A 26,536-nucleotide genomic window follows, 5' to 3' on the forward strand; every position below is an offset into this window, starting at 1 on the left:
TTTAACTTAAGTCTACATGAAATTTCATCGGGGCTCTTCCAATGAATGACACTTCACAATACTTATATTGTTATTATATTATTATCTATTACTATTATTTGCAGTCACATTTTTCTTTCTTTTAAACACAAGACGTGATTTACAAGTCAGACGTGCCCACCCTATAGACACAGATCCTATTGGTTGGCATGAATTCGTGTCAGCAGTCATATTACTGTTACTCATACTTGCCCACTCTCCCGGAATGTCCGGGAGACTCCCGAATTCTGAGTAGGTCTCCCGGACACCAAGTAGAGCAAGCAAGTCTCCAGCATCCTGCAAATCAGTAGCCAAATTGACACAATTCGTTGCGCCGTGCCCCTTTCTGCCCTCCCACCACACCCCCTCTCCAGGATCTCCCGGAGAACACCTAAAGAACGTTGGCAAGTATGCTGTTACTAATAGGAGTCTCCGAGAACATGGCCGCTTCCCTGCTGCGAAAGGAACATGACTGCAGACATTATAATTATACTTTTGTTGTCCTGCCGGCAGCGCTTGTTATTGTGATTGGTAAAGATGTTTGTGGTTGATAAACATGTTACTATAGAACATGTAGCCCCGCCCCGAATGTGACCAATGAGGTTCCGAGTTCGCTTGAACAAAGGTCGCCGTCTCCCTTGATTCCACGCCCTTGTGATTTTTACGTCATTGTTATCACATGGTGTTCTGGAGCGTCACTAAGGATCGACCTATCAGCGCGCGTGGGAGGAGCTTATTTCAGGCCTGGGCTAATCTAGGCCGCACGTTTGGGGAATCAGTGAACACACGTGGAGGTATAGCCGCAGGAGAGCAGAGGTAAGATGGGGCTCGGGTGACCGGCTACGTGGTCAGGGGGAAGGGTCCGCGGTAGCCCGGTCTGGGAGCGGCAGGAGCGGGACTTGGTGTCCTGCGAGGCTCAGCAGAGGAGTCAGACGGTGGATGCCGCACTGTAGGCCGGCGGCGGGAAGTTAGAGGCCTGGGTGATAGTCACAGGGACCCTCAGTACGTGGTATAGAGGCGGGGAGGCCGGGGCTATGTGTGCGGGCTGCGGAGGGCAGGAGATGGGGCACTCGGCTGTGTGTGGCAGATATGAGGGGTGTATAGAAGAGGAAGCTTGAGCCGGGCAGGGTGTGGGGCCTGGAAGCTGCTGTGTGTATATATCGCAGGGAAGGTTTAAAGGTCGAGCCCGCGGGTTTGTATTATGGAGGGTGGATAGGCCTTAGATGGGTGATGGGATATCTATCTCCTGGCTGCAGTGTGCCGGCTATTGTCCCAGCACAGCGGACGGCTGCGTCCATGTATGTATGGGGAGTGATGTACATTGTTCTAGGTGTCCCCGGGGTGAGAGAGTTCCGCCAGGGGATATGTGATGTATAGGATACAAGGGATGCCTCGTATGGTATATCCCATTTCTTGTATAATGAATTAGATAATATACTAGCCAACCCTTTTATCCAGTACATGATCCCATTCCGTATACTGGAAGTGTGATGCCTTGCAGCTCGGTGGCTAAGTGGTTAGCACTTCTGCCTCACAGCACTGTGGTCGTGAGAGTGATTCCTGACCATGGCCGTATCTGTGTGGAGTTTGTATGGTCGCCCCGTGTTTGCATGGATTACCTCCGGGTGCTCCTGGTTTCCTCCCACACTCCAAAAAAACCCCACACTGGTAGGTTAATTGGTTGCTACTAAATTGCCCTTAGTCTCTGTCTGTCTGTGTATGTTAGGGGATTTAGTTTGCAAGCTCTAATTGGGCAGGGACTGATGTGAATTAGTTCTCTGTACAGCGCTGCAGAATTAGTGGCACTATATAAATAAATAGATGATGGTTTTGTATCCTATTCCTTGTAGAGGCTGGTTGATGTATTATGTTCCGGTCCATGTCCTGAATGGTGCCTGGTGTATTATATCCCATTCCTTGTAGCAGCTGCTTGGTGTATTATATGGCGTTCCTTGTCCTGGACGGTGCCCTCTGTATTATATTGCGTTCCTTGTTCTGGACGGTGGCCGCTGTATTATATTGTGTTCCTTGTCCTGGACGGTGGCCGCTGTATTATATTGTGTTCCTTGTCCTGGATGGTGGCCGCTGTATTATATTGCGTTCCTTGTCCTGGATGGTGCCTGCTGTATTATATGGCGTTCCTTGTTCTGGGTGGTGCCTGCTGTATTATATGGCGTTCCTTGTTCTGGGTGGTGCCTGCTGTATTATATGGCGTTCCTTGTTCTGGGTGGTGCCCGCTGTATTATATGGCGTTCCTTGTTCTGGATGGTGCCCGCTGTATTATATGGCGTTCCTTGTTCTGGATGGCGTTCCTTGTTCTGGATGGTGCCCGCTGTATTATATGGCGTTCCTTGTTCTGGATGGTGCCCGCTGTATTATATGGCGTTCCTTGTTCTGGATGGTGCCCGCTGTATTATATGGCGTTCCTTGTCCTGGATGGTGCCCGCTGTATTATATGGCGTTCCTTGTCCTGGATGGAAGCACAGTGCCATATACACAAACTTATGTCCAGGTCACACTCCTGATTGCTGTTTATTATGGGGAAGAGTTACTTAGGATCCATGGTGATTAGTTGGCTTTTTTGGAAAATAAACATTTCCATTCACTATAAGAAGCCCATGTGATATGTCCTATTTATGTTGTAGTCTACGGATGGTTGAATCATGAGTTTGTTTTAACTTCTTCAACTTTGAAGAAGTGCTCATTATTGGCCTCTGAATCAATGTGGTCTATTTATCAATACCTAGGTACTTTGTAGACTCTTGTATCTCTGGAAGGTTGTAACCTTCTGTAATACAAAAGTCTAATTTCATTCATTGTGTATAAATCATGTTTTTTTTCTGTAATGTGCATCCATTGACATGTATAGAAAGCACTCCCGGCAGTACATTCTTTAGGTGCTGGCTACCTGAATTCTGCATCTTGTCCAGCTCTGATGTAATTTGCATTTTTGTTTGGGTAATCTGCTTAACACCCTGACAATACTGATTAAGCATTACTTGGGAGTTTAGAGGGACATTCAGTTCTATTTTCACTACAATTGTATTTGCTGGATTCATGTTAGAAAGTTACTTATTTCAGCCTGGTTGATATACAAGTCCTATTTTTAGATGCTGTTTGTTGGTATTAAAATCATTTTTACATGAAATTAATAGATCATTAACATTTTAATTTTCCTATAGACATCATGACAGAACAGGATGTGGAAAACGAGTTGTTGGACTATGAAGAAGATGATGAACCCCAGGCACCAGCTGAGACCCCGGCACCAGCTGGCAGGAAAGAAGTTAAAGGGTCCTATGTCTCCATACACAGCTCTGGCTTCAGAGACTTTTTGCTAAAGCCCGAATTACTCCGAGCCATTGTTGACTGTGGCTTTGAACATCCGTCTGAAGGTAGGTGTACCTGGTCTTTCCCCAGTATCCCTCTTTAAATCCCTTGCTAAACTATTCATGACTTGTCCGATATGACCCCATGCTTCACACGTTAGCCTCTAATCCAGCGGTTCCTAAACTTTGTTTGCGGCACCCTTAGAATCTCCATTTTTTTTTCCAAGGCACCCCTCAAAAAACGTGATTGCTTGGTAATTATTTTGAAGTATTTGAGCCAAAAAAAAATGTAATAAGTATTTAGGTCAGGACAGAAATACTTAGTAAGTTGTTTACGAAAAAGATATACATAACTCCAAGGGAAAAAGAAAATCTTTATGTATTTTTTTTTCAATTATATTTCTGTCAAAGAATAATTTACAGCTAATATTAAGAGGAATAAGAACAAACAAAATAAGACCACATGTACAAAAAGCCGCGCGCACGCTGTCTGCCCCCCCCCTGTTTCTTTATTTACCATACTTGGCCTTCTTTCTTCTATTTCTTTTGACTTCTCTATCTTCTTACCAATGGGGCAGCGCCCAGGACCCAGCATCCTCCTTTCTCCTGCCGCATCTCACTGAATGTCGGACTTGGATGGAGGATGCTGGTTCCCGGGCGCCGCCGATTGGTAAGTTGTTTTTGTTTTGTCCCCTGGCCACGGCGCACACTTGGGGAACTGCTGCTCTAATCTGTTCTTTTGTTTATGACTAGATGTTCTTGTATTGAGCCAGTTTCATTTTTTTCCCTCAGTACAACACGAATGTATCCCTCAGGCCATCCTGGGCATGGACATCTTGTGTCAGGCCAAATCGGGTATGGGGAAGACTGCAGTCTTTGTCCTGGCCACTCTTCAGCAGATCGAGGCTGTAGAAGGACAAGTATCTGTTCTAGTAATGTGCCACACTCGTGAGTTGGCGTTCCAGATCAGCAAAGAATACGAGAGGTTCTCAAAGTACATGCCTGCAGTTAAGGTAAGATCTGAAACTCCTTTCTAAAAGTCCAGCACAATCTTTAGATTTATTTGACTGTTGAATTTTCATGTGTAAGATAGATATATATATATAATTTTTTTTTTTTAATTGCCTAATCTTGTCACTCCTCAGGTTGCTGTATTTTTTGGTGGTCTTTCCATTAAGAAAGATGAAGAAACGATACAAAAAAGTTGTCCTCACATTGTGGTGGGAACTCCAGGACGTATCTTGGCACTGGTGAGACAAAAGATGCTGAGTTTGAAGAATGTCAAACACTTTGTCCTGGATGAGTGTGACAAGATGCTGGAACAACTAGGTAAGGAAGTTCATGAAATGGAAACACAATGTGGAAGATGTTGGGTTGAGTGGATGATGTATCTGCTGGACAAGAAGGAATGGAATATATGTGATGGATAAGAAAAGGAACATGTATGAAGTCTGAAATTAGGATGGACTTCGAATATATAGTGAGGAGAGGGCAGTAGAATCTGAACTTTTAAGCCAAAATTTATTTTTTCCCGTTAGATATGCGCAGAGACGTGCAGGAGATATTTCGTCTCACCCCTCACGAGAAGCAGTGCATGATGTTCAGTGCCACCCTCAGCAAGGAAATTCGACCGGTCTGCAGAAAATTCATGCAGGATGTAAGTTATCAACGTTCCTTGTCAGTAGATGTGGCAGCCATTTAATGTCTCTGTACTGTTATAACTGGCAATGTCTTTCTTCAGCCTATGGAGGTGTTTGTGGATGATGAAACCAAGTTGACGCTTCACGGTTTGCAGCAATATTACGTAAAGTTGAAAGACAGCGAGAAGAACCGCAAATTGTTTGACCTGTTAGATGTGCTGGAGTTCAACCAGGTTAGTAGGAAGATCTGCTGATGTCCTTATGATGTGTGTGTGCGTTTAGTGTACAGCAAACCTAACGGCATCTCTCATGCAGGTGGTGATATTCGTAAAGTCTGTGCAGAGGTGTGTGGCCCTAGCACAGCTGTTGGTAGAACAGAACTTCCCGGCTATCGCTATCCACAGGGGCATGCAACAAGAGGAGAGGTGAGGTGTCTTCTTGTAGACGTGGGTGGAGAGGGGGCTAGCGTTGGTTGTGACAACTGGACTGTCTTAGATTGAAATAACTTTATAATGTTCTTGGCTCGTAGAGCAATCTAAACAATTGAGCTCAAACTATTACTCACTCTTCAATTATCTCTCTTGCAGGCTGTCCAGATACCAACAGTTCAAGGATTTTCAGAGGAGGATACTGGTGGCCACTAATCTCTTTGGACGTGGTATGGATATCGAGAGGGTTAATATAGTCTTCAACTATGACATGCCTGAGGACTCGGATACCTACTTGCATCGGGTAAGATTGCTAAATATATATGGAGTATTGCTATAAAACTTGATGTTTTGTGTTCTAATTGATATTTTCCTACAAAGATCTGTGTAGGCCTGTGGTTCCTTTTTGGCTGCCAGGTGGTACCCTTTGATTCTCAAAAAAACTAAAAGGCTCTGGGACCCCCTTGAAAATATGTTCAGATTTTTATGTGGGGGGGAGGGGTGCATTTTTTGCAAGCCCTATTACTCTGTGGTTGCTGCCACCCCCCACCAATCTTTTTGGACTCCGCTTTCTTTGCTTTATATGCTTTATAAATCTGTGCTAAACATCTAGTGTGATGCCTTGGACCACCAGTTGGTTGTTTATAATCCTCTTTTCTAACCGATGCCTTTTTCTGTTAAGGTGGCTCGTGCTGGCCGATTTGGCACAAAGGGTCTGGCTGTGACTTTTGTTTCTGATGAAGAAGATGCCAAAATCCTAAATGATGTTCAAGACAGATTTGAAGTCAATGTGGGCGAGCTGCCTGATGAGATAGATATATCCACTTACAGTGAGTATATTGTCGTTACGGTCATCTGGACGCTTCCTCATGTGAAGCGAAAAACTTGTATTGACCTTTATTGTGTATTTAAGCTACTGTCTTATCAGCAATTTCAGTAACAGGCTGCATGTAGTTCCTTTTATTAGTATTCTGCATGTGCAGAGGAAAATCTTCCCCCAGTCACCGTTAGATTTGAAATATCTTAAGTTCCATCACGCTCCTTGGAATGTTAATGTAAAACATCTGTGAATGCTATTGCTATATATGTATACTTGTTTTTTTTTTTAGGTCTAGTGACCTTTTGAATCCTCCTACTTTCCTCCTCTAGATTAAAGATCTTCTGTTAATCTATAGAGATTTCAGCAGACTTGTCATGTAATATACTTTGTACTGTCATCTTGCTTGGCCCTGCTGTATGTAGGACCCACTTATGAAAGATGATACTTCCTTCCCTTTGACATAAGCACTAACGACCATGTCCACATAGTGGAAGTAGGCGTTCTGTGGCCTTAGAATGCAGCCTAACCACTAGATACAAGTAACGTTACTGGTTCTAGTGATGTCTCTATTGCAAGACTTTTATGTTGCCAAACCTTAGCACCGAGACCTGTTCTAATGTCCCTTGTTACACAGGGTGTTGTAGCATTCTCAGTTTTGTTCACAGGAAACTATTCTAGACAAGCGCACATGTAGCCATATTTATTGATAGATATATATATATAAATCAAGCATTTGCTTCACATATAGGGGGTGCGATTCAATTCAGCACAAAGTCCCATTGGAGCCTTGTGTGATGGGGTACTAGTCACCTCATAGAGGTGCGAGCAAAAAAGAACCAATGTTTTATGTACCGTAATACCTGAAAATGTGCCCAGCGGGACTTTGGTATGAATTGAACCCCCCCCCCCTCATAAACTTGTACCTGTGCAGAAGTGCGTCGTATGTATGAATATATTTACATATAGGTTATTTCACACTGTTTTCTTTCTTTCCACAGTTGAACAGAGCCGATAACACTGTCCTCTGCGCTCCACTCTCATGATGTCTCTGCCAATATTTTGGTTCCTCTGCTCTCCTTGTCTGGCCATGCCCCCAGTGTGGGGGGGAAGACGTGTGATTTTACATTATCCAGGGATTTTTTTTATTGATAACTTTGGTTTTTTTGTGTAAAGAAGGGAAAGAAATTAAACTTTTTTATGGTTTAAGTCTTGTGTGTTGCTCTGATTTTTCCAAATATCGATACACCGGTACATATAAAACGGATGTCAGTCTGTTTGGGTATCTCGGTACTTGTGTGATGGGCAGACTGGCACTTTTAATAGTAATAAGGAACATCTTGCTGGAAAGCGGAGTCTGCAGCTGGAATCCTTTGTAATAATCTGCCGTGACTCTTCTTGGAAGCATAAAAGCTTTGTTTCATAAGCCTGGTTAGAGGCCAGTGGGAAAATGCAGTGCAATAATAGTTAGGTGGTGGTTTTGGTCGGCATCCAATGCCTGTGTCAAGGTCGTCATAAACCAGACTCCTTGCTGGTCTTGCCCTGTGGGAAGATCACAACGAGAATTTACTTGACGTTTAAGTAGGTTCAGCATAACGTAGGAAAATTATTCATCCTGCATATTTGTGTTAACCTTCGTTACAATGGGTGCTTCCCTGTCTGAGATCAAATGGAAGTGATTTATTCTTTTAAATAGGAGTCTCCACTGCCCTCACTGTTTGTATTTAATCACCTGCCCATAGCATCTTGTAGCATGCAGAGATATGCACTGTCTGGCCTGTCTTAGCCATTCAATCGGGTTAAACAGGGAATGCAATACATACAACATGTTCATTTTAGAGCTATCTTGTTAGGGTCTCAGAACATTGGAACACTCAAACATAGGCTCCCACCACTGCTCTGCCTAGAATCCCTATTGTGTTTAAATGAACACACTGCATTTAATATTTTATTGCATAGCGCTGGGTTATGTCCCAATCACCGCCACCCCCCCCCCCCCCCAGCTAATTGACTGCATGTGTAAAACATCCCAGGAGTCATCCTCTTACCTTGGTTTGTGTGTTTGTATCGCTGAATTCAGAGTATACTGGAGACTTGAAGTGTGTAATCGCACAGAGCCACCTCATGTAGTCTGCCCGGACCTATGAAGGAGACATAATATTTTATAAATGTGTGTGTGTGTATATATGTATCTGTTTACATTCATAACACCCAACAGTTCAATTCGGGAGAAGAAAGATAAGATGGCTATTGCAGTTTATTCCACCGGCTTCATTGACGCTCATTCACTGAGTAATACTTGGTCAACATTTTCCAGGCTCTTATAATCAGTAAGGGTAAATATCCACTTGAGATCTAACTGGCTCTTGTTTGCCATAGTCAATAAAGCTTCAGTTCTCACCAATGCAAAGCCAACTATAATCTGTATAGATTGATGTTCTAGTTAATGCACTAGCCAGGCCAAAAATACTGCAAAATAGCATGATGGTCTGGTCAGCAGCAGGAAGAGAGTTGCAATTAGACTTTGCTCTGCAGGCACATAACAGACTATGTAATAAGAGTATCACACACTGGGGGGGTATTCAATTGTCAGTGAGTTTTGCTTTTTTTGGTTTTGTTTTTACAGCGTTAAGTCATTTTAACGCTGTTTATCATTTTCGTGCGGGTTACCTTTACCCGCGAATGAATTCCATTTTTAACAAGTAGTTTTTTTTCATGAAACAGTCCTCTCACGCTCAAGTAGAAGGTCTATTGAAAGTATAGGTTGTGCGAGAGGTTCAAATTTTTATTTTAGTTTTGCTATTTATTGTAACCAGTGCACTTTAGGAGGAATAACAATCATATCCAGAAATCTACATACAGGGATTCCTTTATTGTTAGATTTTAGGATTCAAACCCTCTAAAGCAGTCAGGGATTGTATGGCTCATTCTAAATGATTAGTACAGCTATTCTATACATTATATATCTTTTGCTTGTTAAATGTCTGGACAGATGTTGCAATTAGAACTTTTTTTTGTTCTCTCAATGTTAAGTGGGCCCAGATCGGAGTGCATTATTTTGTTTTGAGTATATAATATATTTATACATAGGTGATATGAATAATTTAAATGGGTAGTTTTGCAAGTAGTGGTGTCGAGGTGATCCACGTTGGATTGTATAGGTACGTTTTGATTCACCGTAAAGGTAAAACACATCTAGATAGAGAATCTCATAAGCAACTTGTTTTGTTTCAGATTGAAACTTACAGGAATGTACCCTCTTTATAATATACAGAATAAAACTCTGATGGGACTTGTAATATAAGTCTGTCTACCATCTTTATATTTGACATACCATGGGGGACATTATTTTTCCCTTTAATATTTAAAAATAATAAATGGTGGTGTGTTCATGGGACTGGTGGTTTCACATCACTTTCTGTGATTATTACCTTCTATGCCTGGTACGATCCCCATAGAGTTCAAAGAGAAGGCCAAGGCGTAATGACTTTTGCAGGTGTTGAAAGATGTAGATGGAAAGTGGTAACGCCCTGTCCGTAAAAGATGCTGAACAGTCCGGTCTCCTGTGATATTGAAGTGTGTGGCACAAATTGGATTGTGATCCTGGCACATTTGCTAAACAGGATTAGTCTGTTTATGGCCAGATTGAGAGAAACAAAAGTGTGACTGCTCATTTTATGTTCGTTCCACGTAAAGCAGACACATCTGATAATTGAAATTCTTTTCATTTAGAGGTGTGGTTGACACCACAATCTACCTGTACTAGTTCAAAGGGAGCCTTTTCACTATTCTGCAAAAGTGTGTAGTGTCATGGGTAAAAGTTTTGAGAATGACACAAGTATTGGTTTTCACAAAGTTTGCGGCTTCAGTGTTTTTGTACCTTTTTTGTCAGATGTTGCTATGGTATACTGAAGTATAATTACAAGCATTTCATAAGTGTCAAAGGCTTTTATTGACAATTATATTAAGTTTATGCAAAGAGTCAATATTTGCAGTGTTGACTTCTTTTTGAAGACCTCTCCAATTCGCCCTGGCATGCTGTCAATCAACTTCTGAATCTGCATACTGACTGATGGTCGCCCATTCTTGCCTAATCAATGCTTGGAATTTGTCAGATTTTGTGGGTTTTATGTTTGTCCACCTGCCTCTTGAGGATTGACCACAAGTTCTCAATGGGATTAAGGTCTGGGGAGTTTCCTGGTCATGGACCCAAGATTTTGATGTTTTGATCCCCTAACCACTTTGCATTTTCCAGCACCTTGCCAGAAGGCAAAAGTTATTTGTTCATCGCCAAATGGTTCTGGGGTGGGATGGTTGGGAGAAGTTGCTCTTGGAGAATGCTTTGGTACCATTCTTTATTCATGGATGTGTTCTTAGGCAAAATTGTGAGTGAGCCCACTGCCTTGTCTGAGAAGCAACCGCACAATTGAATGTTCTCAGGATGTTTTACTGATGGTAGCGCTCACCAAAGTCAGGGAAAATTACTTTACCCCAGTCCTCAGCAGTCCAATCCCTGTATGTTTTTCAGTATATCCCTTTATCCCTGATGTTTTTCCTGGACAAAAGTGGCTTCTTTGCTGGCATTCTTGACACGAGACCGCCCTCAAAAAGTCTGTGCCTCACTATGTGTGCAGATTCACTCACACCTGCCTACAACGTCCACTGGTGATGCCCCGATCCCGTAGCTGAATCAACTTTAGGAGATGGTCTTGGCACGTGCTGGATGTCCTCTGGCATCCTGAAGCCTTCTTCACAACTATTTAACCTCTCTCCTTGAGGTTCTTGATGATTCGATAAATGGTTGATTTAGGTGCAATCTTACTAGCAGTAATATCCTTATTTGTAAAACCCTTTTTGTGCAAAGCAATGATGACTTGCAGATAACCATGGTTAACAGGAAGAACAATGATTTCAAGCACCACCTTCCTTTTAAAGCTTCCAGTCTGTCATGCTGATTGAGTTAGAATAACAGCGAGTGATCGCCAGCCTTGTCTTCGTCAACACTCACCTGTGTTAACGAAAGAATCACTGACCTGATGTAAGCCGGTCCTTTTATGGCATGACTGAAATGCAGTGGACATGTTTTTGGGATAAAGTTCCTTGTCATGGCAAAGATGGACTTTGAAATTAATTGCAATTTATCTGATCACTCTTCATGACATTCTGGAGTATATGCAAATTGTCATCATAAAAACGGAGGCAGCAGACTTTGTGAAAACTAATATTTGTGTAATTCTCAAAACTTTTGACGATGACTAGATACTCCTATTTCCTATTTGTAAATTGGCTAGACAAGCACACACAGGAGCTGACTGAACTAAAGAAACTTCCGCTGCTGTACATATACTAATGTCCTCCTGGTCTACAAGTGATTCTAGTCCTGCCCAGCTAATGTCCATGTATAACCAGTTTTGAGGAATTAATATAATATGCCTTCACCCTAGTCAAACACACCTATATATAGTATAGTGTGTAGAGGGAGAATGATTGAAGTTGAATTACAACCATAAATCACCTTGTTGTGCATCAGACAATGCAGTAAGAAGATCATTACTCCTTGGAGTGTGTTCAGGATGGTGAACGGGTAGGCGAAATACAGGGTGGCTTCACTGAACATGAAGATTCCAAATATCCAACAACACCCCAGGATACATAGCTGTGCCACAGAGGTCAACGTGAGGGTCCTAAATAAAAATATAATTAAGAACCATGCTGCCTGCAGATTGACTGATAATTCACATAGAAAGTAAGCAAATAGTTCACACGTACGGTACACAAAATGTTTAGAGTGCCACCAAGGTACCCCCCACTGCTATAAAACCCATTCATGACATACAATGGAACAAGCCTAACACTCAGTGGAACGGATATATGTAGACACAGGAGCATATTTGAATTATTTAAAAAAAAATAACACTAAGATCAGGGGACATGTTATTAAATGAAAATAATTCAATTTTATTTAAGTCTAAGGAGTAAATTTATCAAGCTGTGGGTTTGAAAAAGTGGAGATGTTGCCTATAGCAACCAATCAGATTCTAGCTGTCATTTTCTAGAATGTGCTAAATAAATGAGAACTAGAATCTGGTTGCTATAGGCAACATCGCCACTTTTTCCAACCTCCAGCTTGATAAATTTACCCCATAATCTCTATTTTTTTGTAGGTTTAATTACACGTTTAAAGTTATTTTTAGCTTGTGTTTTGTAACTGGAGGTGTCCGTTATGAGTATGAAGGTTCCCATCCTTGTTGGCCTTCTTCCATGACTTTAATGATAAATTGGAGACCTTTATCAAAGCTGTTTATGTCTAGAAAAGATTCTGCGAACAGGCATTTTCTATTTTTTTTTTCCTAACATGTGCTACAATTATTTGCTATGGGCAACAACACCTTTACTACAGTTACCTGTAGATCAGCTTTCATTTGTCCCTCACGCAGTTGCCATGACAACAGCTTATTGAACTTCTGACATTTGAAGTTTGTAACAGTGTAGGACAAATTCATACATGAGAATATAACAGACATTATATAGGTGGATATATAGAAGAATGGGCACAATCAGCCATGAAAAGCAACAATGACTTGAAATGTTACTATTAGTACATTATAAATATTACTAGCAGTTGTGACAGCTATGAACTTTTACTACAGGAACATAATGTTTATATGGACAATATGTATATTTTTTTTATTATAAATGATACACCAGCTGGCCACCCTCAAGTTAATAATGTCTCAATTTTTACTAATAATACAGTCTCAGGGCAAAGACAATCTGTGAATCCGATATTTCACTTAAACTTATTTTCTGCAGGAAAAAATGAATTAAAGCTGACACGAGATTAAATTGCAGTCATTTGGCCTGATTATCACGGCACACATACTGAGGGCAACCTGCGCCCAGTTTAAAACGCACCCGAATTCATCAAGGTACGAATCTGAAGATTCATGCACTGTTGAATTTGGGTGTAGGGTTGCTGTGGTCTACTAGACCAGACACTGCAGGATATGTCCAATATCTATGTGGTTTATAAATTCGCAAAAGAAAGCACAGAAAAATAAATAAATATAGAATTTATAATAAATATCCCCCCCCCATTCATGATATACATTTATTAGGCTGCTGTTTATGTCCACTATGCATAAAATACATTTTTACAGTTGCTCCTCATTAGACTACCCTGTAACTGGAGCAAGAGATACGGCAGAAAACCAAGTAACTTTGCGATGCCCAGAGCTGGATTCGGACATGTCTGCGAGCGTTTGAGTTTGGCTCAATTGACTGCAGCAAAACGCTCCTTCCCCGCCACGTTCACTCGGAAATCATAGGCTGTAGTAAGTGTCCTTTGAGTATGAAGACGGGGCTGCGTTTACTGACGTATATCCCGATTCTGAACATACGCAGAGTGGTTTTGCTCACGGTACCTCTTCTGCCTCACAGCACTGGGGTCATGAGTTCTATTCCCGACCATGGCCTTATCTGTGTGGAGTTTGTATGTACTCCCTGTGTTTGCGTGGGTTTCCTCCGGGTGCTCCGCTTTCCTCCCACACCCCAAAAACATACTAGTAGGTTAATTGGCTGTTATCAAATTGACCCTAGTGTCTCTCTCTCTCTCTCTCTCGGAATTTAGACTGTAAGCTCCAATGGGACTCATGTGAGTGAGTTCTCTGTACAGCGCTGCAGAATTAGTGGTGCTATATAAATAGCTGATGATGATTTTTGTGCTTCCAGACCCCAGTCTCTTTCCCTGACTGTGTTTGCTGTTTGCTCCTGGACTTTAGTTAGTTTGTATCTGCTGTTCCCTGACTCTGTCTGTATACTGTTAGCACGCAACTTAAATCCTGTGCTAGTGTTCCTGTCTGCGTGAATCTGCCTCTGAATAATCATATCTAGTGTCCTGTCTCCTGCTGCTGGTTTGTGTTACTATCTCATCATCTGCCAGCAGCCTTTCACTTATCCGGTCTGTGTTGTTAATCAATAAAGAATTACATTGTATGTTTCCTCTCCCCCCGACATCCAAATGTGTGTTAGGGAATTTAGACTGTAAGCCCCAATGGGGCAAGGATTGATATGAATGAGTTCTCTGTACAGCGCTGCGGAATCAGTGGCGCTATATAAATAAATGGTGATGATGATGATACCCTCAAAATCAGCGAATACGTGTCTTGATGAATCACGCTCATTGTCTGCATGAGAGGATCCCCACGACAAGAAGAAGACACATGCACACAAGGATATACGTTGCTGTATATGACACTAGATTTTATTTTACCTGATCCTTTTTAATTTCCCTTGTTCTGGATTGATAGATGTCATTTTCTCAGCCAGTTTCCACACAGTGAGTACGAAGATCGCACAGGTTACCTGAGCAGGACAGACATATTAATAGTGGCCTGCAGGTGGCGCCATTGACTTAGACACCACTTGCTCGCAGAGATAAACCAGAAAGGGAGAAGTGACAATAAACAATCACTAGTGACATTATACACATTACTGCTTATTTCATAAAATAGTACAAGTAGACCATATGTGATGTAGAAACCACTCAGAACTTTAGATTTACTATTCTACACTCTGCATTCTAGCTGCCTTGGGTTACACAGGACTTTTGGTCTTTGGACCATATTATTCAATAAGCTTCATTTCATTGGCCTCAATGTGTGAAATTAATTACAGGTAAAGTGAATTAAATAGATCTTCCTAAAATTAAGTGTATATCCTGTTTTTTTATGTCAAGAACTTGTAAAAACATTCAGCGATGTTATTGCACCTTTTTGTTGTTATTAATCTCCCACAATACCATATGTTCCCAGTTTTTTAAGTGGGCGGGGAAAGAACAACCCGTCGCCAATCAGATCATTAGAATGCTCACAGCAGCACATACTATTTCAGGAGATGAGTGCACTATGTAGGGATGGAGGTGATCTGCCAAAGGTGGACTTTACAACAAATCAATACAAATTGCTAAAAATCATAGAAAAACAAGAACATTTCTACATGGCGGGATTAAATGAGACCATAGTACAGTGTTGGCTAACCTGTGACACTCCAGGTGTTGTGAAACTACAAGTCCCAGCATACCCTTCCAGCAATAAGCTGCTATATATTGGCAAAGCATGCTGGGACTTGTAGTTTCACAACACCTGGAGTGTCACAGGTTAGCCAACACTGCCATAGTACTACAAGGCGATTACAAATTACATAATTACATGTGTAGCAAAGTTCATTAAAAAAAAAATGTTACAAGAAGAATGATTACAGTAATGGCAAAGTCATACAATCACCCAGTGATGGGCAATGGGCAACAGTACCCCGGCCCACTCCCCCATGCCTCCACTTGCTGCCCCCAGCTCCTTCCTGCTTTATTGTCAGATTTGTTTGATATAACTGGTAACACTTGTTTAAAATGCCTGCTGATATGTAATTACAGATCAGTGTCTCTTTCTTTTATTAAATGTATTGTTTTTCATTTATTACTGAGATTAAGGGTAATATGCGGCTCTTTTGAAGATCAGAGGGCCTCCAATGCGGCCCCTGAAGTGTATCAGATTCAGGCACGGGCTGGCAAAGTTCAGCCCGGGGGAAGCACAGGCGGCTGCATCACATGACACACGATGCGGCCACGTCATTGTGATGCGGCCGCCTGTGCGCTGACACGCCCGCTTCGCATGTCTTGTGATGCGGCCGCTTGTCATATTCATGAAATATCGTATTCAACGGGGGGCGGCCGGCCCAAACACCTGTCAGACTGAGCGGCCCGGGGGCACGATGCCCCCCTGCCCCCCGGCCCAGCCCACCCCTGATCAGATTGCCTATCACTGTTCTAGCGCTTCAACGGGTCAGATTCATAAACTATTACATATAGTAATATGTGTCACACATACATTACGTGGCAGCTTCTATTAGGAATATCACAATCGATTTATTGAACGGGAGTAGAAATTGTGCACAGTAGAGATTTACATTATATTTATTATTATAGTAAAACGAGTGGCACAGGATACTGTTTACCTAATACAAGTAGCTAGGTGGGGCTGGTGGAATGTGTGGGTGTAGTTAGGAATACATCCATCCACACTTCTGCTGGCTGCTCTTTCCAACATCTATCTATTCACTGTTCTAATGCCCTGCCCACAGGAGGTTACAGCCCTGCTCACTTCTAAGTAGCTTATAGTTGGCACACATGAAAAATACAGACTAAGAATGTTATTAACTCTATAGTCCCCTTAGTTTTAGGCATATCTACACTTCAGTTTTCTTTATATCACCAAGTCTCTGGAGGTAAGGATTGCCTAGCTGAGATGTAATACATTTTCGTGAGCCTCGGTTGCCTGGTAATGTGTATATTGATTTGCCTGGATTATGAATCTACCTCATACCTACCAAGATAATGAGACACACCGGTCCCAGGAAGCTCCAGATGAAATTATCTTCACGAGACAACCAGCAGCTACGACAAAGGGGAAGGAAGAGAATTAGATTAATCTATCTAACTCTGCTCTGGTTCTTCAAAAACCCTGCCACCTTTGTTCTCGTCTTGCTGCTAAAGCCCAGTCCTATATGTGGCACAGATTTCATGGCAGTGTCCGCAATACCATGCACTTAGAGTGACGATAGAAAATAAACTATGGATCGTGAAAGATGTTTGACTGGCGCAGTTGTTTCTGATAGGAAATAGGAAGGTAACTGCAGACAGTTTGTTGTCAGCATGATATTACTTATTGTGACAAAGCGAGGGGTTTGCGCTGGCCTCTAAGAGAGGAGTTAGGTGTTCAGAATTATATATTCACATAACAGTGCACCTAGTTTAAAGATAAAGAGGTGGAGGACATATGTGACAAAATAATAGCATAGAGTGTGATTTAACTTACATATTTTGAAGTGGTTTGTCTGCAGTGAGAGTAATGAAGCAGAACACCTGAAGAGAACTCCTCTATAAAGACAAGGTGGGTGTGTCACCTGTCTATCAAGCTAGGACTGTGGGAGGAGTGTAAACTATTTAAACCTGTCTTTTTCATTGTTCATGTGTGACCGATGCTAGATAATGACCAGTGACTAGGGAGCTGGTCTCTGTTAATCTAGCATTAGGGTCGCGAGAAAGTGTGTGGAACTTTATGTTGTCAATTACTTTGTCATCCGGACAATAAAGAGCAAAGCACAAAGCAAGAAGTTGTTCGTGGATATATCACCAGAAGGGTGCCCGTGACACACTATTTTGATATTTTTTTTATTCTCTTGTTCCTGGACTTAATATATATACATTGCAAAATGTTTCTGGCCACCTCCCAATGTCCCAAGCTATCCCCATTGCCACAACACTCACTATGTTGGAGTTCCATATCCTTTGTGGTTCACTGCGGCACTAATTATGATGATCACCACTGGCACACCATACCCCACTGCCAGGAGATATCTCACTTTGAGATGGGTGTGGAATACTGTAACAAGCATTAAGTAAAGCTCCAGTCCTTCCAGAGCCATCCAGCAAAAGGAGGCGAGGTAGAAGCCATGCAGGAGTCCCGCGATTATTCCACACAATATCTGCAATACAAAAACACGTGTTATAAAGCAATCTGCAAACATTTCACAAAGTAAACTATACAAACAAGAATATAAAAGTGATGGTTGGACATCAGACATATACAAAACAAAAGACTCGGCAGTAGAGTAGACAATAGTGAGAAGAAGCAGCAAGACAACAAGATATTGTTCTTATTAGGGTAACGGTTTTGGGAAGTAATTTACGTCAAAACATCGCTGTGTAAATCTGTGTATTTAGTTTAGTGCTTCTGCAACTGAATTTTCACGATTATGCACAGTGATGGGCACAACATTTACTTTTGAGGAACTCCCTGATTATACAGATTAAAAAAAGTGTTCTCTTGCAAAAGACACGGCCTTCTCATGCAAATCGGTATGCAGAGGTGTAAAAAAATTGTTTTTGTTTCATAAATCATCTCCATTGTGCACTATAGGTGAAAAATTATATAAAACTATAAAGAAACTTTAAGCAAAAAACAATCATATTCCATATGTTACGCCCCTCTAGTGCTATGTAGGCCACGCTCCTGGTGACTACAGATAATGGTTACTTAGAGGTCAAGTTGGCACAGAGGACTAAGCCTCGAGGGAGGAGTGGTCGGTAGTGTCGTGGACAGCTGCATCACCGAAGAAGGTGTGGTCAAGCAGCCTAGTGTCCTCTCAGTAGTCATGTGGGAGAGCCGAGTCTGAAAAGAAAGGTTTCCCATGGAAGGGGGTGGTGTGTTAGACCTGGGGACCAATGACAGATGGGAGTACTCTTGGGGGAGAGGCCCCATAACATTAAGCCCACATAGAAGAGGGGAGAGCCCAAGATAGGGGAAGACCCCAAACTGGTGAGGGGGGGGGGGATTGCATGGAGAACCTGACTAGAGGAAAAGTTCCCTGAATAAGTGGTAAGAGAGATAGATCTTAGCGAGGGGAAATCACTTTCTTAAGTAGTGTAGCAGCATTGTAAACATTCACAGAGTATTGGAGGGGCTGAGAGCCACACTAGAGAGTGTCAGAGCCCAAGGCTGAGAGTGCATCAGAGAGAGTCAGAGCCTAAGCCAATTGTGTAATGTCACCCTTACAGAGGAGGAGTAAGCTAAAGCTGAGAGCCAAACAGAGAGAGTATCAGAGCTGTATGGAAGAGTCTTGTGACCCTGGATGTGGGAAATGTTTCACATGTGAGCATCCAAGTGAGTGCCCTAGAAAGTGAGATAAGGCCTAGATTTGAATCAGTCAACACTTTTGCCAATGAGCCAACCTATTTAATACATTACAGTGTTAAAACATTACCTGTCAGCATACTATACAACAACAATAGAATTTGAACACATAGTATTGATACAGTGAAGTGAAGGTTACATAAATGTAGCATAGCTTACCTTATTGTCATATGCCGTGATGCCAAGCAGGAAGATTACATTTGCAAAAAAGAGGCTGATACACAGGTGCATGTGGATTGTGTTACGTGTACCACGGAGAGACCGACAACAGCAAAAAGTCATGATGGACAGTGCAAGGCAGATGATCGACAACGAGAGCCCAATCTTTGTGATGAGAGTCAGCGGCCAACTCTGGGAAAGGGAGAAAGGATACACAGTTTTGAGTGGGGAAAAATGTATTGAGAAGCGGCAGAAAAAAAGCTTTTGCATTGATGGCAGGATAATCAAAATGTATAGATTAGAAAAGTGAATGCTGTTAAAAAATAGAAGACAGGGAAGGAGAAAGATGTTGTAATATACAAGGTAATCACTTCAAAATCATGCAGAGCCATTAAGATGGCAAAACTTGTCAAGTGAGTGCAGCTGCAGAGGATTCTGTTCCCATTGGTTTCCAGCTTTGTACAGCCCTCCGTGCTCCAGGCGCTCTCGTTTAATGACCAGAAGACACAATACAGCTTTCTGGATTTCACCTTTAGCAACAAAGAACATGGTAATATTAAGAACTGTCGTAGCAGAACCATACAAGTTGTTTTTCATAGTAAGTGGTCTTATGTTATATTGTCCTTTTATTTTTAGTGTGTAATGTTCTACAACAACAGCATAAAAGAAAAAGTTACTTTATCAAAAGACCCTTTAGTTTTGCTGATGTTAAAATTACCCCAATAGGGGTTTGACAGGAGATTCAAGTTTAACACACTAAATATTATATTACAAATGTTACACTGCTAAGTCATTATCACCTTTAGGGACATTTAAGAGATTTGTTAAAGCAATATAAAATACAACCCATACTCTGCCCAGATCCCATAGTGAAGAAAGGGACATTAATTTGGGAGAGACTGGAAGGCAATCAAATTGAACAATACATGAAGAAATTTCTTGTTTGTATCCTGCTTAGAACAGTCCCTTCACCTTTATCAAAGGCTCCTACAGACAACTACATTAATCAGGACATTAATCTAACTTCATTCTTTTCAGAGCAGGAAAATGCCAGCTTTGACAATACTAAAACTGACCAGATTTATTGAGAAAAAAAGATGTCAGACACGAAGATAACTGCATCTTGAAGTAAGAAAAACTAACTGGCTAAGATAGTAAAGGGTTTAAATAATGGCACCCCTTATTCTACAAGATATGTGGGTACCTCCAGGTTTGAACAGATAGATAGGCAAAGTGCCCACCTGGGTATCTGCTCACACCTTTGTAAGTCACTACAGGCAGAATATTTTAGAATCTAAGGCAATAGCCTTTGGATCTGGGGTATTTCTTAAGGTTGGTTGAAGAGTCTTTTGCCTTCACACACCTAAGATTTAATTTCCTTGAGCCTGAATGCAGTTTGGCTAGAAATGAACAAAAGCTATTCTGTGTGACCAACTGGGTCTGGGATTTTAAATCCTCGGTATGAGCTGCCTTCGCTCTAGGAAACAACACCTTTGTAATTTTTTTTTCTTGCTCACCGGTGTTAGATTTATCACCAGACACGGTAGGCCTGAATCTGAACTAGCATTACCTGAGAGTTGGTACCTCTTGTTACTGCTGACAAACTGAATTGTTTGGCAATCCACCCCCTCCTCTACTGTAACAGATCCTGGCCCCAGTAACCTCTGTGTATGGAGTGTGGATCCTGTATCATGTACAAATATGCTGTGTTACACAGCTGTATGACTGGCGGCTATAGAATGTCAATTTCCTCTACGCTGTGAGGGTACAAAGTCTTCTATAGCTGCGTGTTTAGAGTTCTATAGTTCAATAATGAACTGTAGCTGAAGAACCTTTAAATGTGGTAGGACAATGTTACATTAACTAGTGTGGGATATCTTGAGCAACAAGTGAGAATGGGGTAACTTGTGTAGGGTAAATCTGATCTATCCTCCACTAACCAGATTAGCCTTTAGGTTCTGTGACTCAGCCAGCGCCATAAAATTAGAACTATTTATCTTCTAGCTAATACCGATCATAATGTGTCACATTTCTTAAGGTTCATTCTCTTAATGATGCTGCATTACGTGAGCGATGGGAAAGCGGGTCTAATCTAATTACAAGGAGATACAATTGGTTAGGATGTGAGATGTGGCTATGATGATCTGTGCGCGTGACTGCTAGATAGGGCAGAGCCCCAATAATCACACATTGTTTGTAATCCAGAGAATAGGCTTAGGGGAATTTAGTCTGTGGTTTACTAGGTTATTGTCTTCCTCCAATACAGCTTAGTATGGATTATTAGTGTGAAATACTAAACTTGATAGACATATGTCTTCTCAACCTCTATAATAGGAACAGAATAATGTCAACATGGTTCTGGTTCCACTCTGTTTAGTTTTGTTAGTCATAGTGACCGTGATCTATGTCTCCCATTTCTCCCATTATCTCTTGTGATAATGATGAGCAAAGTGTCCTGGAGTAGCATTCAGCCTTCAAGACAGACACTTGGTTTAATAGAATGGATCAGATATCTTACCTCTTCAGTGAGATTCAGATGCAGCAAGATTGGTTGATCAGGAGGAGTACCACTACTGACTCCAAGGAAGGCAGTGACCACGGGGGAGACAAGTTTAAATTTCTTAGTGCCTGGATAACTCCCAGAAAGATTAGCCCCTTTCAGAAGGTGAGAAATATTACTATACTCCAGACATCCCAGCAATGCCGAGTCTACATGAGAGAATGTGCGGTGAAGATGGAAGAGACAAACATTAAAATAGTTTAGATGTTGAGAATTGTACATGCTATAATATCATAAGACTGACAGCACAGATGGTTAATGTGGAGGCTAGTCCTATACCATGAACAAAACACAGACTACTTTATGTAAATAATGCATTGTGAGCAGTTTTTTGCATGAGACTGTTAACTTAATAAAACTGCAATAAGGACAAATGTTAATAGTCAGTATGGCCGTAATATAGAAGACTAATTTTTGGAGACTATCTATCTCACCACTAAGATGAATGTGTACAACCTTATCTTGTTGAGACTCCAAGTGTGCCACTGCTCTGGAACCTGAAAGTAGGTTCTTGAAAATAGAATACTTTGCGTATTTGACAATCGGAGGACCCCAAAAGCAAATTCTGGAACCACACTTGGGATCCCATCATGCAGGGTGAACACCTCTGATTTAGATATATGTTTAACCACAAACACATTTGAAAACTAAGGGGTCTCTGTATCAAGGCAAACTTATTTGCCACCTTATTTGCCTCCGGACGACCTCTTTGGTTGTCTGTCTGTCGGAAGACGAGCCTAGAAGAGAGGTCGGAGTGAAATGAGTTTGTCCACACACTGTAATGAGATTAATCTTTACCATGTGGCGTGTTGCCCAGCACTTTCTCCTCTTGCCTTAAATCTTCAGCTCTGCTCTATTTTTGAGCAGAGCTACATTATATATAACTAAATGCAACATATATGGAGGTATTCAATTGGCCGCGTTACTGTTAAAAGTAACGCGACCTGCGCATTATTACCGTTATTACGGTAGTTCTAACGCTGGCCTTTTGCTTGCAGCTCCCTGAAGTGCGAGCAGAAAGCCGGGTTAAAACTACCGTAATAACAGTAATAGTTTTGGCCTGGCGGTACTTCGGGGGGAATTGAATAGTGTCACTCCATAGTATCACTCTGCTCCAAAAGTAGAGCACTGTGTCTATGTAAATTAGTACATAGGCCCAAGTGTTGTAAACTTCATTATTAAATATAAGGGGACCTTAACTGGTCATTAATACCTTTAATGTCTCCATAACAATCAGAGATTATGCTCTAAGTTAACTGCCTCCCCCCTACATGCACACACATTACTATTTACGCAGAGCTACCCTAACTAATTTATTTTACTTAAACTTTAAGGGCTGATTCAAGGCACGTATTTTGTGCGTATCATACGCAAAATCACTCTGCGCATGCGCAGAACCGGGACATACGCCAGTGAACTCAGCAATGTTCACTGCATCTATGTATGCAAAGAACACGTACTACGGCCTACAATTTGTGGGACTGAACAGGGCGGGCAAGGGGCGTTTGCCCATCGTCAATGTACAGTAACTCGAGCACAAGCAGCCACGTTCGAATCAAGCTTTGGTCATCTCAAAGGTGCTTATTTTCTGCCGTATCTCTTGCTCCAGCTGCAGGGCTAGTCTGTCCTGATTACTAGTGATGACAGTCGTGTATACATGCTATAACATGTGCTTGCAATCAGGAACAACTGTAAAAATGTATTTTATGTTCAGTAGACATTAACAGCATCCTATTAAATCTATTTCATGAAAAAATATATCTAAAAACAGTCATTAACGTTTGTATTATTAACAGGAAACATTAATTCAATAGCTATTTGTTTTCTGTACGTTCTTTTGCAAATGTACATTCCACATATCCATTGGATGTTTCCTGCAGTGTCTTGTGCAATAGAGCACAGCAGACTTACACCCAAATTCATCAGAGCCTGTATCATAAGATCTGTTCCTTGTTGAATTTGGCCGTGCACAGACCTGAATTATGTGTGTTCTGAACCAAACGCACGTTGCGCTCAGTATGCACACCTTGATGAATCAGACCCATTGTCTGTAAACTCTCCACAATGCATAGTTTTAGGAAATATATATGTTTCTGAGGAGACTGTTTGGGGTTTGTCTTTTTCCATTTAGTGGATCTTTTTGTTAACATTTTGCAGGTGAATGGTATTGAGTAGTGTGGGTACTGGCCATATATTTTATGGACACTATACCAATATGATGTGGGAAAAGGGGATATTTTTTTTTTACTTGTGTTATTTTCCTTTTATTTATCCATTCTAGTCACAGGATAAGTGTTTTTTCGGAAATTTTTCGCTGTTTGTGAACTTTAGGAAATTGCCCCTAGGTACGATGTGTGGTGAGCAGCAGATAATACTTTTCACCTAGTGGACACTTAACCACTTAATAGCTGAACAGAGTAGCAGTTATTTACCTGCATTCCCCGAGGAGTTCAATTCTATTATACTGCTGGTGGCGTGCAGGGACACCGTCTTGTTCATTGAAGTTCTGCTCGATATTTCAATATCTGGAAGAATGCGGGTTGCAGTTAGGATTGCCGGATTAGCCACATAAAACCTGACACATGCTATACATCAGTTATATGTCAACAGTGTGATATAATTGGATGCCAGTGACTCCCCCTCTTCCTCTCTCCCTCTCTCACCCCCTTCTTCTCCCTCTCTCCTTTCCTCTCTTCCCCTCTCCCCCCCCCTCTCCCTCTCCCCCCATCCTCTGGGTAATTTGCCTTTTTCAGGTGCCTCTCATGAAGTCCTTAATCCCAAAAGGGCCACACATATCCTTTGTGGCTAAGCATGTCCACATGAGATCAGAGCATTGGCATAAAGGGTTCATACAGCCAAAACAATAGACCATTCTATAGCTGGCTAATGAAAAAAAAACCTTTAAAATCAAATGTATTTTTAATTTACACAGAACATTAATATTATATGCTGGTGGTTGTCCTGTATCACACAATACACAGTCCAAGACACCTAATTCTCCAGACAAACACACAGCGCAGTGTCAGCAGACTCACTGATATCCTTCTGCTTGTTGAACTCAGACATGTTTTGCTTTGCCAGGATAGCCAAGTTCTGTACACTGTCCTCCACCTTCTGCAGCAGGTCTCCCACTTTCTGTAACCTTTCCATATCGGTGGTGTAGCTAAAGCTGGAGATCAAATCATCCAAGTGGTCCAAGAGCTTCCAGTAGAAAAGTGACCAACACAATATAAAACAGGTTATTCACATATCAACTGTGGGCTAAGCAGAAAAGCTCTGACATTGACTCTTCAGAACCTCTAGTTCCCAGTTGGATCATATTACAGCCTGGACACAAGACTATTTTGTTGTTCCCTCTTTATTGCTGTTTTTTCAGTCCTTTGGTTCTTTCTATTATTATTATTATTATTAATATTTATTTATAAGGCGCCACAAGGCATCCGCAGCGCCGTACAGAGACAAACAAAATCACAATACAATGGGAGACAGCACAGTACAGTAAACACAGCAACTCAGTACGCTCAATGCACAGCTAGAGAGGGCGGGGAAGGGGGAGGGAGGATCCGCAAACGACGGGGCCCAAGAAGGAGGGCGCGGAAGACAGGGAGACCCCCAGGGGGGAGGAGGGAGCGAGAGTGGACGTGGGGTGGAGGACCCTCGAGGAGGAGGGCTAAGTAGCTGGAGAGCAGAGTTAGAAGTGGTGGAAACAGGAGGAGAGATGGCCCTGCTCAAAGGGAGCGTACAATCAAACTCCAAGAGAACAAGAACCATGTTGGTGTGTTCAATACTAAAATATGGAAAAAGCTCTTGTGTGTCCCTAGTAGTATGAGTTTCTCTATTTAACAAGACTAGGGGCTAGATTTACAAAGCTGCGGGTTTGAAAAAGTGGGGATGTTGCCTATAGCAACCAATCAGATTCTAGCTTTCATTTATTTAGCACCTTCTACAAAATGATAGCTAGAAGCTGATTGGTTGCTATAGGCAACATCCCCACTTTTTCAAACCCGCAGCTTAGTAAATCTAGCCCTAGGTTTTCAAATTTCCAAATCAATACATTCTATATCAAGCATGTCTAAATGGTGGTTTCCTCCTCATTGGCCGAATCACTTGTCTTTATAGTTTATAATAGCATAATTTTACAAGGATCCAACCTACAATACTATATTTATAACATGTTAGAAGCTTCTATTGCACTAGTATAACATTTTATTCTTAATTATGTCTTTTAGTGATAAAATAAAGGTACTATTGCTAAGGTTTTGTTTCAAGAGTAAAGCTCGTGTCAGTGGCAGTTTCTGCACCCGCATATATTAGTCCTAAGTACTTTGCCCGCACATAGCAGGTACTGTAAAATGCCAAGTTCCTACCACACTATTGTGACAGTTATGTGAATGCTATAGGCAAATATAGCCTATAATATATGTAGCATATAGAATTTAATATAGGTATAATATATAGCATTAAATATATGTATAATATATGCAGCATATAGAATTTAATATATGTATAATATATGTAGCATATAGCATTAAATATATGTATAATATATGCAGCATATAGAATTTAATATATGTATAATATAGCATATAGCATTGAATATATGGGAACAAAAATAACCCACAAAAAATTAGCTTTACTGATTAAAACGTAGCAATTTTGCCTGAATATAAAACAAACCGTTTCCTGTGCTGTATATTATAATGAATGACGAGGTCTGCCTTTACTATAAAGAAATTGGACGGCTGCGTATGGAAGCTGTGTATACACGGATGGCAGTGTCTGAACATTAGTGCAATAAGAGTGGTGTATTGCTGTATTCTGGAATACTAACAGGAT

At 41.4% G+C, this 26,536-nt stretch overlaps 2 protein-coding genes across 4 annotated transcripts in view; one reads left to right on the forward strand and one right to left on the reverse strand.

Moving 5' to 3' along the window:
• The first annotated feature begins 708 nt into the window (after positions 1 to 708).
• On the forward strand, positions 709 to 7,441 carry DDX39A (DExD-box helicase 39A). The gene is made up of 10 exons (XM_075206897.1): positions 709 to 834; positions 3,201 to 3,413; positions 4,140 to 4,360; positions 4,493 to 4,676; positions 4,886 to 5,004; positions 5,089 to 5,220; positions 5,303 to 5,412; positions 5,575 to 5,719; positions 6,098 to 6,245; positions 7,234 to 7,441. The coding sequence occupies exons 2-10, from the start codon at positions 3,206 to 3,208 to the stop codon at positions 7,248 to 7,250; spliced, it is 1,284 nt and encodes a 427-aa protein (XP_075062998.1). The 5' UTR covers positions 709 to 834; positions 3,201 to 3,205; the 3' UTR covers positions 7,251 to 7,441.
• ADGRE5 (adhesion G protein-coupled receptor E5) overlaps positions 6,921 to 26,536 on the reverse strand; it is a 147,282-nt gene continuing 127,666 nt past the window's right edge. For all 3 annotated transcript variants that reach the window (XM_075206895.1, XM_075206896.1, XM_075206894.1), the window contains 11 exons: positions 24,736 to 24,901; positions 24,133 to 24,225; positions 21,659 to 21,849; positions 19,512 to 19,670; positions 19,141 to 19,332; positions 17,556 to 17,773; positions 16,616 to 16,682; positions 14,505 to 14,596; positions 11,748 to 11,916; positions 8,281 to 8,373; positions 6,921 to 7,774 (listed from right to left, as the gene is read on the reverse strand). In XM_075206895.1, coding sequence (XP_075062996.1) covers positions 7,745 to 7,774; positions 8,281 to 8,373; positions 11,748 to 11,916; positions 14,505 to 14,596; positions 16,616 to 16,682; positions 17,556 to 17,773; positions 19,141 to 19,332; positions 19,512 to 19,670; positions 21,659 to 21,849; positions 24,133 to 24,225; positions 24,736 to 24,901 — 1,470 coding nt within the window. In that variant the 3' untranslated portion in view covers positions 6,921 to 7,744. The remainder of the gene's footprint in view (positions 7,775 to 8,280; positions 8,374 to 11,747; positions 11,917 to 14,504; positions 14,597 to 16,615; positions 16,683 to 17,555; positions 17,774 to 19,140; positions 19,333 to 19,511; positions 19,671 to 21,658; positions 21,850 to 24,132; positions 24,226 to 24,735; positions 24,902 to 26,536) is intronic.

Source organism: Mixophyes fleayi, chromosome 4 (genome assembly GCF_038048845.1).
Source record: "Mixophyes fleayi isolate aMixFle1 chromosome 4, aMixFle1.hap1, whole genome shotgun sequence".
Classification (NCBI taxonomy): domain Eukaryota; kingdom Metazoa; phylum Chordata; class Amphibia; order Anura; family Limnodynastidae; genus Mixophyes; species Mixophyes fleayi.

Coding starts and splice junctions, on each gene's coding strand:
- DDX39A (XM_075206897.1), top strand. CDS start 3,206: ATGACAGAACAGGATGTGGAAAACGAGTTGTTGGACTATGAAGAAGAT. Junction 5,221..5,302: donor ATGTGCTGGAGTTCAACCAG/GTTAGTAGGAAG, acceptor TCTCTCATGCAG/GTGGTGATATTCGTAAAGTC. Junction 5,413..5,574: donor GGCATGCAACAAGAGGAGAG/GTGAGGTGTCTT, acceptor TCTCTCTTGCAG/GCTGTCCAGATACCAACAGT.